This window comes from Benincasa hispida, chromosome 4 (genome assembly GCF_009727055.1).
Source record: "Benincasa hispida cultivar B227 chromosome 4, ASM972705v1, whole genome shotgun sequence".
Lineage (NCBI taxonomy): Eukaryota > Viridiplantae > Streptophyta > Magnoliopsida > Cucurbitales > Cucurbitaceae > Benincasa > Benincasa hispida.
In genome coordinates, this window is record NC_052352.1 from 66,082,748 (window position 1) to 66,095,807 (window position 13,060).

Consider the following 13,060-nt stretch of genomic DNA (forward strand, 5'->3'; position numbering starts at 1 on the left):
CCCATTTACAGCTTTGTTGTTCCTTCATTGAATGTTTGGTGTTAAAAAAGTGTGGAGATTACAAGTTTGGCTCTGTTATCCATAAAATCAAATCAGTGCAAGAAGATGCCTCTTTTTTTTCCCTTGAATATTTGTTGAAATGTATGGTTTTTATCATCAAAATGAGAGCCCACTTTTTTTTTTTTTTTTTTTAATTATTATTATTTTAACACTTTCTTTTTGTCCACAAATTGAGTTCAAGGAATCTTGCTGCTTGACTGATTTACTAATCTCAGTTTCTTCTCATCATTGTTTCACTTAATTTGGGTACATGATAATAATAATTACATAATCATCTTAAATTTGATTCAAGTTAGATGTGATTCGTCATTGGATTCTGTGAAAGTGTTTCTATTCTTTCTTTACTGATTTAGTACAATTGAGTAGAGGAGATTCAAACTACAGACTTCATGATTTATAATATGTTTATATGTCAATTGAGTTATATTCAGTTTGATTTTCTTTTCTAATTTGAATTTGGTCATTTTCATGCCAAATTATTTACTGAATTTAGGTCTACATTTACATTAGGGAAAACATTTTTTCTTAGTACAAATTGGTGAAGGTGGTCCTTAGTACATTTAGGTATTAGTTGAGCTTAGCTTTTGTTGACAATTAGTCTGTTGTTGTTTACATGTATTTCACGATCGTAATGAAATGTGGGGCCCGCTCTAAAGTCTGTAATCCAATTCGATTGCTTTTCAAAATTACGTGAGACTTACTAGTCCATATTGTTACTGTTACTGTTACCGTATGAGAAGTATGAATCTGTTACATTTACTGTTACTGTTATCGTTTGACCTTAAATGACAATGATAATAGTAAATGTGGCAGATTCATAGTTCTCAGTAAATGTGATAAAAAGCAATCTAATTATGTTTGTTACTGTAGCCTATTACGATCAACCTATCAATGAAATCTCATTACGATTACACCAATTTTCATTATAAATTGGTAAGCGTGGTCTTATTTCTAGACTTTTTTAGCTTCGAGAACTCAATTATTTAGTCTTTGAAGTCCTTTTAAATATGACTATATTTTTTTTTAAATTTATTAATCATTTAACAAAAACTTCGTTTAAAAATCCCAACGTTACGTGTGACATGCATTTCTAAACACTTATTTATTTTGAGATTTATTGAAATCAAGTATACAAATAAAGATTTACTTATATAGAGTTTGATTCGTTTTAGAAATTAATTTTGTCTAATATGATTTATCATACTAAGTTTAGAAGAAGAAGGACCATATAAGTAATAAGAAACGGTTCGGAAGTAGTCAAAAAGTTGAAAAGGCAATTCTTGTATGTGAATGAATTCCTTTTACTTGGAAATGAAATTGCCTTCCACAACAGAAATATTTTACATGGGGGTTTGAAAATTTGTGAAAATAGAAAATAATGTTAATTGAGAAGAAAATGAGATCTCAAACAGAATCGAGCTCAATCGACATTCTATTGTACTAGAAACTATCAATGATAAAACCACTAAAAAAAAGTAAGCTCATGAATTGCAAAAATCGTGGTAGTTATAATTATACTTATTCAAACTTTTACTAGTGTTAAAATTGGACTCTCAAAGTTTTGATAGTTGTAAAAATTGGATCTCCGAATGACAAAATTTGTTCCTCCAAATTTATACAATTGTTACAATTTTTACATTTATTTAAGATTGAGAGTCTAATTTTAATACTTTAGAAATTTGAGGGTGTAATTGCAATTACCACCATACGTTGGGATGGTTTTTGCAACTACCGCCACACTCGATTTTACTATTTTTTCTAATTTAAATAAATCTATACTTTAATAAAAATGACCTTTTTCTTTGAAAAAAAATAATAAAAGAATATTGACCAGTTAGACATAGCATTAAACACAAAGTATAGTTAAAGCATAAGTGAGTGTGACATGTGAAGCATAAGTGAGGTGATATTAAATTGGGCTCACAGGTAGTTTCACATTATTTTTCTGGCGGTTTGCTTTTTTTTTTTTTTTTTTTCATTTTCATTTCCTCTTCTCATTTTAAAACTTAAATTTTATATTTTATCGGTCTCAACGAACATAAATTTGTATTATTAATTCTAAATTTAGAAGTTCAACTGCTCGATTTAACTTCTCGTCTCATAATTTATAAAAAAAAACCACATTTTATCATTAAACTCTCATTTGGTGACCATTTTTATTTTTAAAAATTAAGTTTTTGGACATTACTTCTATCTCTAAATTTATTAAAATCAAACCGAATTTTGAGTACTAAAAAAGTAGCTTTCAAAAAATTGTATTTGTTTTTGGAATTTGGTTAATAATTCAACTATTATACTTAAAAGATGCATATCATTGTAAAAAATGTGGATGAAATTGGTTTAATTTTCCAAAAAAAAAAAAAGAAATAGTTACCAAATGAGGCTAAATTTTTAAGTTTATTCTATTTTAAATATGAACTTTTAAACTATCTATTCATCTCTAAATTTTGTTAGTTTGTTTTCTTAGATTCTTAAATTTACCGGAACTTAGTTTTTACTATATATCCACTTTGTCTAATTCACATCTACTTTTTATTATTTAGTATTGAAGTTTCAAAACCATACGTATGAAAGATTAAACTTTTAATTTTGTATCTAATAAATTCTCGTTTAAAAAATATTTAATAGATCTATGAACTTTCATATTCATATCTAATGGATATATACTTAACATTGTAAATAATTTCAAAACAATTATCTTATCTATTAGAAATAAATTTGAATTTTATGTATAATAGAATCCGTAACTTTGAATTTTTGTATATAGTAGATCCATGAATTTAAAAAAATATCGAATAGGTCAAAGATTTATTAGACACACAGGAGCCTATTATTGGATACAAAATAAAAAATTTAAAGATCCATATTAAAGACCTATTTGACACAAAGTTGAATATATTTATTTAAAGCTGCATAATTGATTTCTTAGAAGATGAAAGATTCAATGTAAGCAATTTAAAAATTCAAGAACCAAAATATATATATGGTAAAATTTTAGGATGAATCCAAGATGAAATTTAGGCCTAAAATTTAATTCAATTTTAAATTGTGAGATTCTTTTATGTATCAACATAATTTAATTTTGATATAAAATATTTGTGTTTGCATTTGGAAGAAGCTGGCTGTCCAAACTATTTGGTCCCCACATGATTTGATTGTTATTTATGGAATGTATCCTCATTAACTTTCCTACCAAAATTCATGAACCATATGAGTCTATGACCCTAATTGTTTCCCATTTATTTCCAATTCCACATTTGTCCCTAATCTCTCACCCATTCCTAACTACTTTCATCAAATATCACAGTTCTACCTCTTATCTTTTCACAATCTCACAGTCTACTATTTCAAATCAAACAAAGTCTACATTACCATTTTTTTTTAATATATATAGTAGAACAAATAGAGTGTATATTAACTTTCTTTGACCTCGAAAAATATAGTATATACTAATGGTTGTTGAGCTATATGTTGGACTATTTTTCAATTTGTGGAGAAAGTCCACATCGCTTAAATTGGTCATTAGGATTTTTGGCTTAAAAACCTCGACAAATGGCAAATGATTAACATGCAGATCTAGAGAATAAAATTAAAAAAAAAAAAAGAAGCTAGTTTATATTGTGACTCATTTCATCGTTTTGGAGGTTGATTGTAGCCCAATCGTGTTGAAGTTTTGACATCTTGCTGTTGACACAAGATCTTCAATCTAAATGGTGAAGATTTGATCTTTTGAAGTTGCCTAAAGTCGAATTAGATGGGTAGTTAGTTGTCACTTCGAGTGAGATCTTTCTAATTTATTCTCTTCTATTGTTGTCGTTTGTTGCCAGGATTAATTATAAGTCTTGAGATATCTATTGTGCATGTCTCTAGTTTTGACTAAGAAAATCTCAAATCATTATCAATTATAATAGAAATTTTGATTTTGGTCCATAGTTTTCTACTTTTCGTCTTGATGAGGTTTTTTCACGTTAAAATTACTTATGTCTTGTGTGTTAAAGTGTTGATATAATGTTAAATTTACCTTCATCCACCAACTTAAGCATTTAGTCGATCGATGATTTAACATTGTGCTTGGTTATTATTATTGTTCCTAGTTGATTGATTTAGACTTTGTTTCAATCTAGTTGATATACTTCTACCTTCCTCATCCCTTACCTTGAACAATGAAGACCAAATTATTGAAACCTTTACCATTATAGTCACTAAGTTAATTAGTAGTGATTGATGAAAGATATGTTGGGAATGCGATCAAAATTTCACGTTGATTAAATAAGGAGATGATCATGCGTTTATAAGAGAGGATGACTATCTTCAATGGTATGAGGTATTTTAGGGTGAAACAAGCTTAAATGGACAATATCATACAATTGTGAAGATAGTTTGAGGATTGCTTTCCTAAAACAAATGGTATCAAAATCATGGACTTTACTATGCCAATTTAAAGTCATAGAAAAAGAGAAACAAGTGACTGTTAGATAAATCTAAATCTACTAACAAAATCAATGATGGCTTAAAATTGAACAAAAAAAAAAAAAAAACAATCCACTATCAAATATTACACCAAAGAAATTATTTTAAATGATAAAATTATTGAAAATATTTACAAATAATAGTAAAATATTATTGTTTATCTACGATAGACTGTAATAGACATAAGTTTTATTATACTTGTCAATATTTTAGTTCATTTTTCTATATTTGAAAATCGTAAAAAGAAAAAACTGTATAATAAAATAAAATAATAATAATAAGAAACCTTCTTTGTTCTTTTCGTTAAATATATATACATATATATATATAAAATGCGTGCGGGAAAGAAATCGTGATTCGTGACTGCGGCGGTTCATAACGGTAACATCTCAGCTTAGTCAAAATAATAAAAACGGGTAACTAAAAAAGAAACCACGTGATGGCAACATCGTAAATACTTTGAAATTTGTAGGATAGTTATGACAACATGACAGAAGAAAAAAATATTTAAAAGTCGAAAAGAAAAAAAAAAATAAAAAAACAGAGTAGCAAGAAAGAAGCAAACAACGCAACAGACTAGCATGGCGTTCATATTTAGCAGCGCCACAGAGCTCGCCAGCGCACTTCACTTTCTTTCTTCTTCATTCTCATTCATTTGGGCTCACATCCATCGCCATTTTATGCATCCCCACTTGGTTTATTTGCTCCAAAGAATAATGTTGTTGACCTCTACCATGTCAGAGAAGACCACCTTGTAGCTGTAGTTAATGCTCTTTCGGTCTTGGTTCTTGTTTTTACAGGACACTTTCAACTACCTCCACCAATTATCTCTTATCCTCCTTAATTTCCCTTCTTCTTCTTCGTCTTGCTCTTTATTTTTTTATGGAAGAGCATTGCTAGTGCTTTCTTGCTCTACTTTATCAATTTGTCTCTATTTCCCTCATCCCCTTTTTGTTTTTTGTTTGTTTTCTTCTCTGTTTTTTAGGATTTTATCTTACCAATACATTGTTTGTAATCGTCACTTGAAGTTTTGTATCTTGTCTCTTCGAATTCTATTGCAGCCTTTTCATCCTTGAGCATTTGTTATCTGTGGGAATTGTACCCTGTTTAGAAGATTCTCTTCTTTACTCTGTTTTCTCTCTGTTTTTTTTTTTTTTTTTGCTTTGCTTTCCCTTTTCTTTCTCACCTTTTGGTCGGAGCTTCTGAGGCTTGGCTCGGCTCTCTGTTTTTGAGGGTTTTAACACCATTATTTTTGTATTTTCTTCTCTAGTGGAGAATAATTCCCGACTGGGGGAATTTCCCCAGACAGTTCGCTTTTCTGATATCAGTCAAAAGATTTCCAGATTCATACCATGTGGCTGATCAGAGTCAGACTAAGAATTCTTTCTTTAGTTCTTCGTTTTCGATCATCTTGTTGATTTAACCGGCTAGTTTCAGAAGCTTCTCAAATGGGTTCTCTCCGATTTTTCCTTATTGTCAGTCTTTCATGGATTTTATTCCTTCCCTGTACTCATCAGCTACAAACTTCTCAGACCCAAATCCTGTTGCAGATTAGGAAGCATTTGGAGTTCCCTTCTTCTTTGGAAGTTATGAACACTTTCGATGGCGACCTCTGTAATGTTTCTCCATCTCGAAATATGACCATTGCGTGCCAGGACAATGTAGTGACTGAACTCATAATTAAAGGGGATAAGCCTGCCAATTTTAGAGGGTTTAATGGGTTTCCAATTCCAAATCAAACTCTATCTGAGAGGTTTTCAATGGATTCTTTCGTTACTACATTGTCAAGGTTAAGTAGCTTGCGGGTCCTCGGCTTAATATCTCTGGGCATTTGGGGGCCACTTCCTGATAAGATTCATCGTCTCTCCTCTCTTGAGTACTTGGATTTGAGCTCGAATTTCATATATGGTCAAATCCCACCTAAGATTTCAACCATGGTTCAACTCTATTCATTGGTTCTTGATGGTAATTTCTTCAATGATACAGTCCCTGATTGGATTGACTCTCTAACGAACCTTACCTTTCTGAGCTTGAAAAGCAATCGACTGAAGGGTCAATTTCCCTCTTCATTATGCAAAATTACAACACTAGCTGATATTTATCTGTCTCACAATGCAATCTCTGGGGAATTGCCTGATTTGAGTGCTTTAGCCAATTTGCATGTACTGGATATTAGAGAAAATAAGTTAAATTCTGTGCTTCCTGCCATGCCAAAAGGATTGGTTACACTTCTACTTAGCAAGAATGCTTTATCTGGTGAAATTCCTAAGCACTTTGGTCAGATGGATCAGCTTCAACATCTTGATTTATCATCCAATCGACTGACGGGGTCGCCACCTCCTTTCCTGTTTAATTTGCCAAACATTACATACCTGAATTTATCTTCAAATATGATGAGTGGAACTCTTCAAAATCCTCTAACTTGCAGTACAAAACTTGGGGATGTTGATATTTCCGACAACAAGTTAATTGGCACACTTCCCTCTTGTTTGGGAAGTTCTTCAGACAAGAGAATGGTTAAATTTGGTGGGAATTGTTTTGATACTGATTTTCAACACCAACATGAAGCATCATTTTGTGCAGAATCCCTTGCAGGAACAGGAAAGTCTAGAAGAAAAGAAAAACTGTTGATTGTTGCCTTCATCAGTGGAGCTGTAATTGTTATTGTGCTTTTAGCTTTGGGAGTTTTCTTTTTGTACCGAAGGCTCTGCAAAAGAACGGTACAAGAGCAGCTGGTACCGCCGAAAGATGTACAAGAAAATTCACCTGCTGCAGTTCCATCCGAACTACTAGCAAATGCCAGTAAGTTGTGTCTATTTGTCTCTAGGCAGTAGGCTACATTTCATGTCTTAATAAGATTTTGATATTTTCCTGAATGGACAAATGATATGGTGTGTGAAGTATTTTTAAGGTGGGTTCTATCATCATTGAAAGCTTAGAGGAATTGTTATTTTGCAGGGTTTATTTCTCAAGCTATGAAGCTAGGTGCTCAGACTGTTCCAGTATGTCGGTCATTTTCTTTTCAAGAGCTAAGGGAAGCTACAAAAGACTTTGATAAATCATTGCTCTTGGGTGAAGGTTCTATAGGAAAGGTATTCCCAAAGACTTCAACCCATGAGATAGAGTTTCTGATAGAATACTTTCAAAGTAGTGCTTTATTTCTGTTCATATTTTAAGTTTTTCATATACTTAATCTTGATTAGCTTTTCTTACCTTAATCTTTCGTCTACTTAAATTAGATGTTGCAAGTGATATTTCATATAAATCATTAAGGGATTTCAATTTTTCACCTGAACTCTTCTTTGATTAATCTTTGGTATACAAACTTGATTTCCAGTAACGTTCATGCAAGGGATGTTAAAAATTCCTCCAGGATGCTTAGATCAACTTTTAAATATCTTATTGTGAAGCTGTTTTTGAGGATGTATTTAGTTCTCAACATTTAAGGTTTTCACCACACATTTGGAACTTATTTAATTTTCTTCTACAGCTCTATAGAGGAAAATTGGAGAATGGGACCATTGTTGCGATAAGGTGTTTGGCTTTATCAAAGAAACATTCAGCACAAAACCTTAAAGTTCGGCTAGATGTTCTTTCGAAGCTTCACCATCCCCATTTAGTTGGCCTTTTTGGTCACTGTATGGAGGGAGACGGACATGACAACTCAAATGTCAACCAGGTTCTTCTTGTATATGAGTACGTGGCAAACGGGAATTACCGTACCCTTTTGTCAGGTTAGTCCACCATCAAAACAGTAGAAAGTAAAATTTTGAAACATTGTTTTCTCTGTTTATTGCAAGATAATCTTTGTTAAACAACAGTTTTAGTGTAAAACTTGTAGACACTGTCACTTTGTTTTTATTCCTGAAACAAATGCAGCCTTTGAGCATGTTATAGGCTCTCTTTAGCTTTCAATTTATTGATGGAATGCTCACATTACCTCACTTAATTTATCTGCTTTCCAAATGTAGAAACTTATCCAGAGAAGATCCTGAAGTGGTCAGATAGGTTGACAATTTTAATTGGAATTGCCAAGGCCATTCACTTTCTACATACAGGCGTTATTCCTGGTTCATTCAACAATGGACTGAAAACGAACAATATATTGCTTGATGAACACCGAATTCCAAAGCTTAGCGACTATGGCACGTCGATTATCACTGAAGAAACTGAAAAACATGAGGTTGGTTAGCTTGACTCTGGATTTTGGTTCAGCATTTTCAGTGATATTTTGACATTTCTTCTGGCTTCTTTTATTAAGTGAACTTATACCATATCCTATCTTTTTGTAGACAAAGGGAGAAGGCACAAAATCAAGGTAAGAAAACAATTGAGTGTAGCGCAATTATTATGTCATGTCATGTTTACTATTAGTCAAATGAATAATCTTAGGAAAGCAAAATCAAAGAATCTCAAAACCTGGACCAAAAAAATTAATGTTCCAGTTATTCTTTTCATTTTATAATAAGATGATCCCCTATAATCTCAGGTAGTGGTGAATAACTTTCATGGTCTTTGGTTGCAGCAACAGGAAAAACTTGGTGGAGAATGATGTTTACAATTTTGGATATATATTGCTTGAATCACTTGTTGGGCCAATTGTAACTGGAAAAGAAGAAACATTTCTTCTAAATGACATGGTATTTTAGATTTTTTTCTTTCTTCATCAACTAAATGGCTGAGAAATTCAATGTAAAGTGTCTCTTTACATTCAAGTTCATCAACTAAAAGAGAGCAGAAAATTTTGGTAAACGTATTTGAGTTTGTTCTGTTCTTTGTGCTGTCTGAATCCTTATGTATGAAACAACAACAGGCATCCTTTGGCAGCACGGATGGCCGGAGACGAATTGTGGATCCAGTTGTTTTGACCACTAGCTCCCAAGAGTCATTATCAAGAGTTATATCCATCACAAAGAAGTGCATATCTACCGACGCAGTGTCTCGACCCTCATTTGAGGATGTGCTGTGGAACTTGCAGTATGCTGCTCAAGTCCAGGCCTCTGCTGATGCTGAGCAAAAGTCTGATTCCACATCTTAGTTGTAAATATTACAAGTTGTTCAAAACTCGACTTGAGTCTTCCTACAGTCGCAACGAGGCAAAAACGAGATTCATGAAGATGATGAGCTGTAGGCACAAGCACAAGGAAAACAGGTAGGCAATATTTTGAGCTGCCATTTCTTTAATTTCATGTTCACAGCTGATGTAAAAATGTAAATGTCTAGAGGGAAAACTACAGTATCTTAGAGTTTGTTTGAACAGTGGAAGAGAAACAGTAGAGTTTTGCAGTGATGATTGAGATGAGTGAAGTTTAGTTAAAACAAAATATTCAGTGAAAATGTTTGCTATCAAAAATGAAAATTGGTTTCTTCCACTCAGAATCTATACCACTTGCTAAATGTTCTGTCAACTTTAGATGTCATACATACATTACTATGCGGTTAAATTTGCGTTTTAGTTCATATGTTCGGTACCTATTTAGGGATAAGCTGGTTCGCACATTCGCAGATACTAAATGAAAATCCTCATTCGCACATTCACGGATACTAAAAGAAAATCCTCGATGTATCCACCCTACTAACAATGGGAGTATATACATTAAGGAATCTGATTAATACTAAACATTTATCACTTTTATCTTTTTCTATAATGTCCAAAGAAAACGTCACTTGTCAGGTAAGAAAATTGTTTAAATCTTGTAATTACATAAACAATTTAGGATATTTTGGACCCAACCATAGAGATTAAATCGAAAAAAATTAAGTTTAAAAGAGCCAAAACTGATATAAGCTCAAACTATAACTAAAATAACTCGTATATTTACAAATGCTCATTAGTCTTTAAGTCAAAATAATAACCCAATTAACTTTCTTTTTAGTTCAATTGAGAGGATTTGAATTTCTAACTTTGTGATGGAGAGTGTTTTTAACTTATTAAAATATGTTCATGTCCCTATTCCCACGTCTACTCAGTTTAGAATTTTATTTTATTTTATTTTATTTATTATTATCATTATTATTTTTTTAACGAGTTATTTGAGAACAAACTTTTATTTGAGATTTTTGTATAGATGATTTAACTCTACTTGCGCTAATGCAGAATGACCCAAATCTTGAAAGCAAGGAAAACTAACCTATTATTTAGGTCACGTACCACCAAACAATGTGGAATTATCCCTCAGAGTTGTGGATTCTCAACTTGATATGAACCACCTATAGCTCCATATTATTATCAATATTTTCTTTATTAATTTAAGTCTAGTTTTATTGTTTCCAATTTTATCCTTTTTAAACATGTTAAATAAAGGTAATTTTGTCATTTTATTAGTGATGTACATTAGGATTTTGGGAGGCTATATAAGATCTGGCCATTAGGTTGTACGGAACTGGATTTGGAATTTGGAATGATAATTTTCCTATATTGATGATGGAGATTTATCACCAACTTTGCAATTCTTGATCTAGGGTTGCATGTTTGAGCATTCAGCTAAGTTTGTTCATCTTGTTTGTGGAGTGTTCAAACCTTGAGAAGAGGATTAACTCTCCTTATATATTGGTCGAGGTAATCCAATTCTAGTTTTTCCCTTTAAATTGACATCATTTGACTTCAGGGTTTTAGAGTTTGATATTAGGGTCCAATAATTAGGTTCCTAATTTTCAATTCCTAGGATTTCCATATCATTTGGTATTAGATCCCAGGCTGAAAGAATTGTTTGGAAAAAAAAATTGGATTGAAGACCACAACAAAATCGAAAACGCAACGAATTTTAAAAAAGATTGGGAATCGGTGAAAAAAAATCAAGAAAAAAATGAGAATTGGAAAAAAAAAACTTACATCTGTTGTGAACTTGAGGAACACAATAGGAACATGAATACCAATAAAATATAATATTAAAATAAATTTAATACAATATAATAATTAAAAAATTAAATATTAAAATAAGTTAAACATAATATATAAATAAAATAAAATAACAACATATGAAACAAGAAATTTCTTTAAAATCTCCATTTTTTTCCAATTTTCATGGATTTGTCTAGTGTGTCTTTCAAAACCCACAAAATGCCACTATTTATAGGTAATTTGGCAAGTAAGAGATGGATTACATGGACATTAAGAATGACTATTTACAAGACACATGACTATATATATATGGAGTGTAGAGGTAGTGACATTTGACTTTTTGATACTAAGAATGGGTATCTATTATACACATAATTTGTGATATTTATAATATTCCCCCTTAGATACCCATTATATATATAAATGAAATATGCCTTGTTAAAACCTTACTAGGAAAAAGCTCATTGGGAAAAAAATCATAGTGAAGGAAAAAGAGTACATATTTCATATACTCTAATACTCTTAAAAAGAATACAGTATTTTTACTCCCCTCATGGAAACATCACTTGAGTTCTCTTAGTCGCCGCATTCCAATAATATGTACCAATTTCTCAAAGGTTGCAGTCAGTAATGATTTTTTAAATAAGTCTACTAGGTTATCCTTTGAACAAATTTGTTGTATAATGATATCACCATTTTCTTCAAGATCATGAGTGTAGAAAAGCTTTGGTGAAATATGCTTTGTTTTATCACCTTTAATATATCCTCCTTCCATGAATCACAGACATAGATACAGATACGAGATATGGATACGATAGGACACGACGATACGTCAATTTCTAAAAAGCTAGGATACTGATACGTTGAAAATACGTTTTCTTTTTCTTAAAAAAATCTACGATATAGATAAATTTAGCATATAAGTTAATGACAATAATACAAAATACAATACAAAAAGCAACATCTAAGATGTTGAAGTACAATAGTCAATAAAATACAATAGAAAAGTGTTCTCATATTGATCAGAGAAGAAGAAAAAGATTAGATGGAGAAGTATGAAGATAAACGAAGAACTTCTTCGTTGAATTACTGAAGATATTCAAGTGGGTTATATTTCAGTGGACTTTGTGAAGACTCAAATGTGAAGATGAAGATTAGATGATTCTAGGATTTAGTCTTTTATTTATTTATTTTTCTTTTAGTTTTGGACTCGAGTAGAAAGCTTTTTAAATAGGCTACTTAGTTTTATATTGGGAAAGATTAGATGAGTTGCTTATCTTTTTTTCTTTGAAAAAAGGTAAGCGTAATAATAGATACGTCAAATCACGTGTTAAATATGTATATGAAAATTATCTGGAAGTATTAGTATCTGATACGTATCTGATATGGATTCTTTACCTCACATGAAGTATATGTGCTTCATAGTTCTCCTTTGATTTGGGATATGCATGTTGTGTTGTTTTCGTAGAATATCATTAGAAGATTTTTACTAGAAGACAAACCACATGTTCTACGAATGTGCCGAGTCATTGATCTTAGCCATACACATTCTCAACTAGCCTCTTGAATTGCAAGAATTTCAACATGATTTGATGAAGTAGCCATTATGATCTATTTCACTAACCACCACGATACAACAGTTCCTCCACATATGAATAGATAACCTGTTTAAGATCTATCTTTATGTGG

General features: G+C 31.5%; 1 protein-coding gene across 2 annotated transcripts; it reads left to right on the top strand.

Annotated features, from left to right (window-relative positions):
- Positions 1-5,046: 5,046 nt before the first annotated feature.
- Positions 5,047-9,927, top strand: LOC120075427 (probable inactive leucine-rich repeat receptor-like protein kinase At3g03770). 2 transcript variants are annotated; one of them, XM_039028808.1, is made up of 7 exons: positions 5,047-7,332; positions 7,489-7,622; positions 8,021-8,264; positions 8,502-8,713; positions 8,823-8,848; positions 9,062-9,170; positions 9,344-9,927. In XM_039028808.1, the coding sequence occupies exons 1-7, from the start codon at positions 5,979-5,981 to the stop codon at positions 9,566-9,568; spliced, it is 2,304 nt and encodes a 767-aa protein (XP_038884736.1). In that variant the 5' UTR covers positions 5,047-5,978; the 3' UTR covers positions 9,569-9,927. The 2 variants fall into 2 exon arrangements, with proteins under 2 accessions (XP_038884736.1, XP_038884735.1); XM_039028807.1 differs by having other exon boundaries at positions 5,049-7,332; positions 9,056-9,170.
- The last annotated feature ends 3,133 nt before the right edge of the window (positions 9,928-13,060 follow it).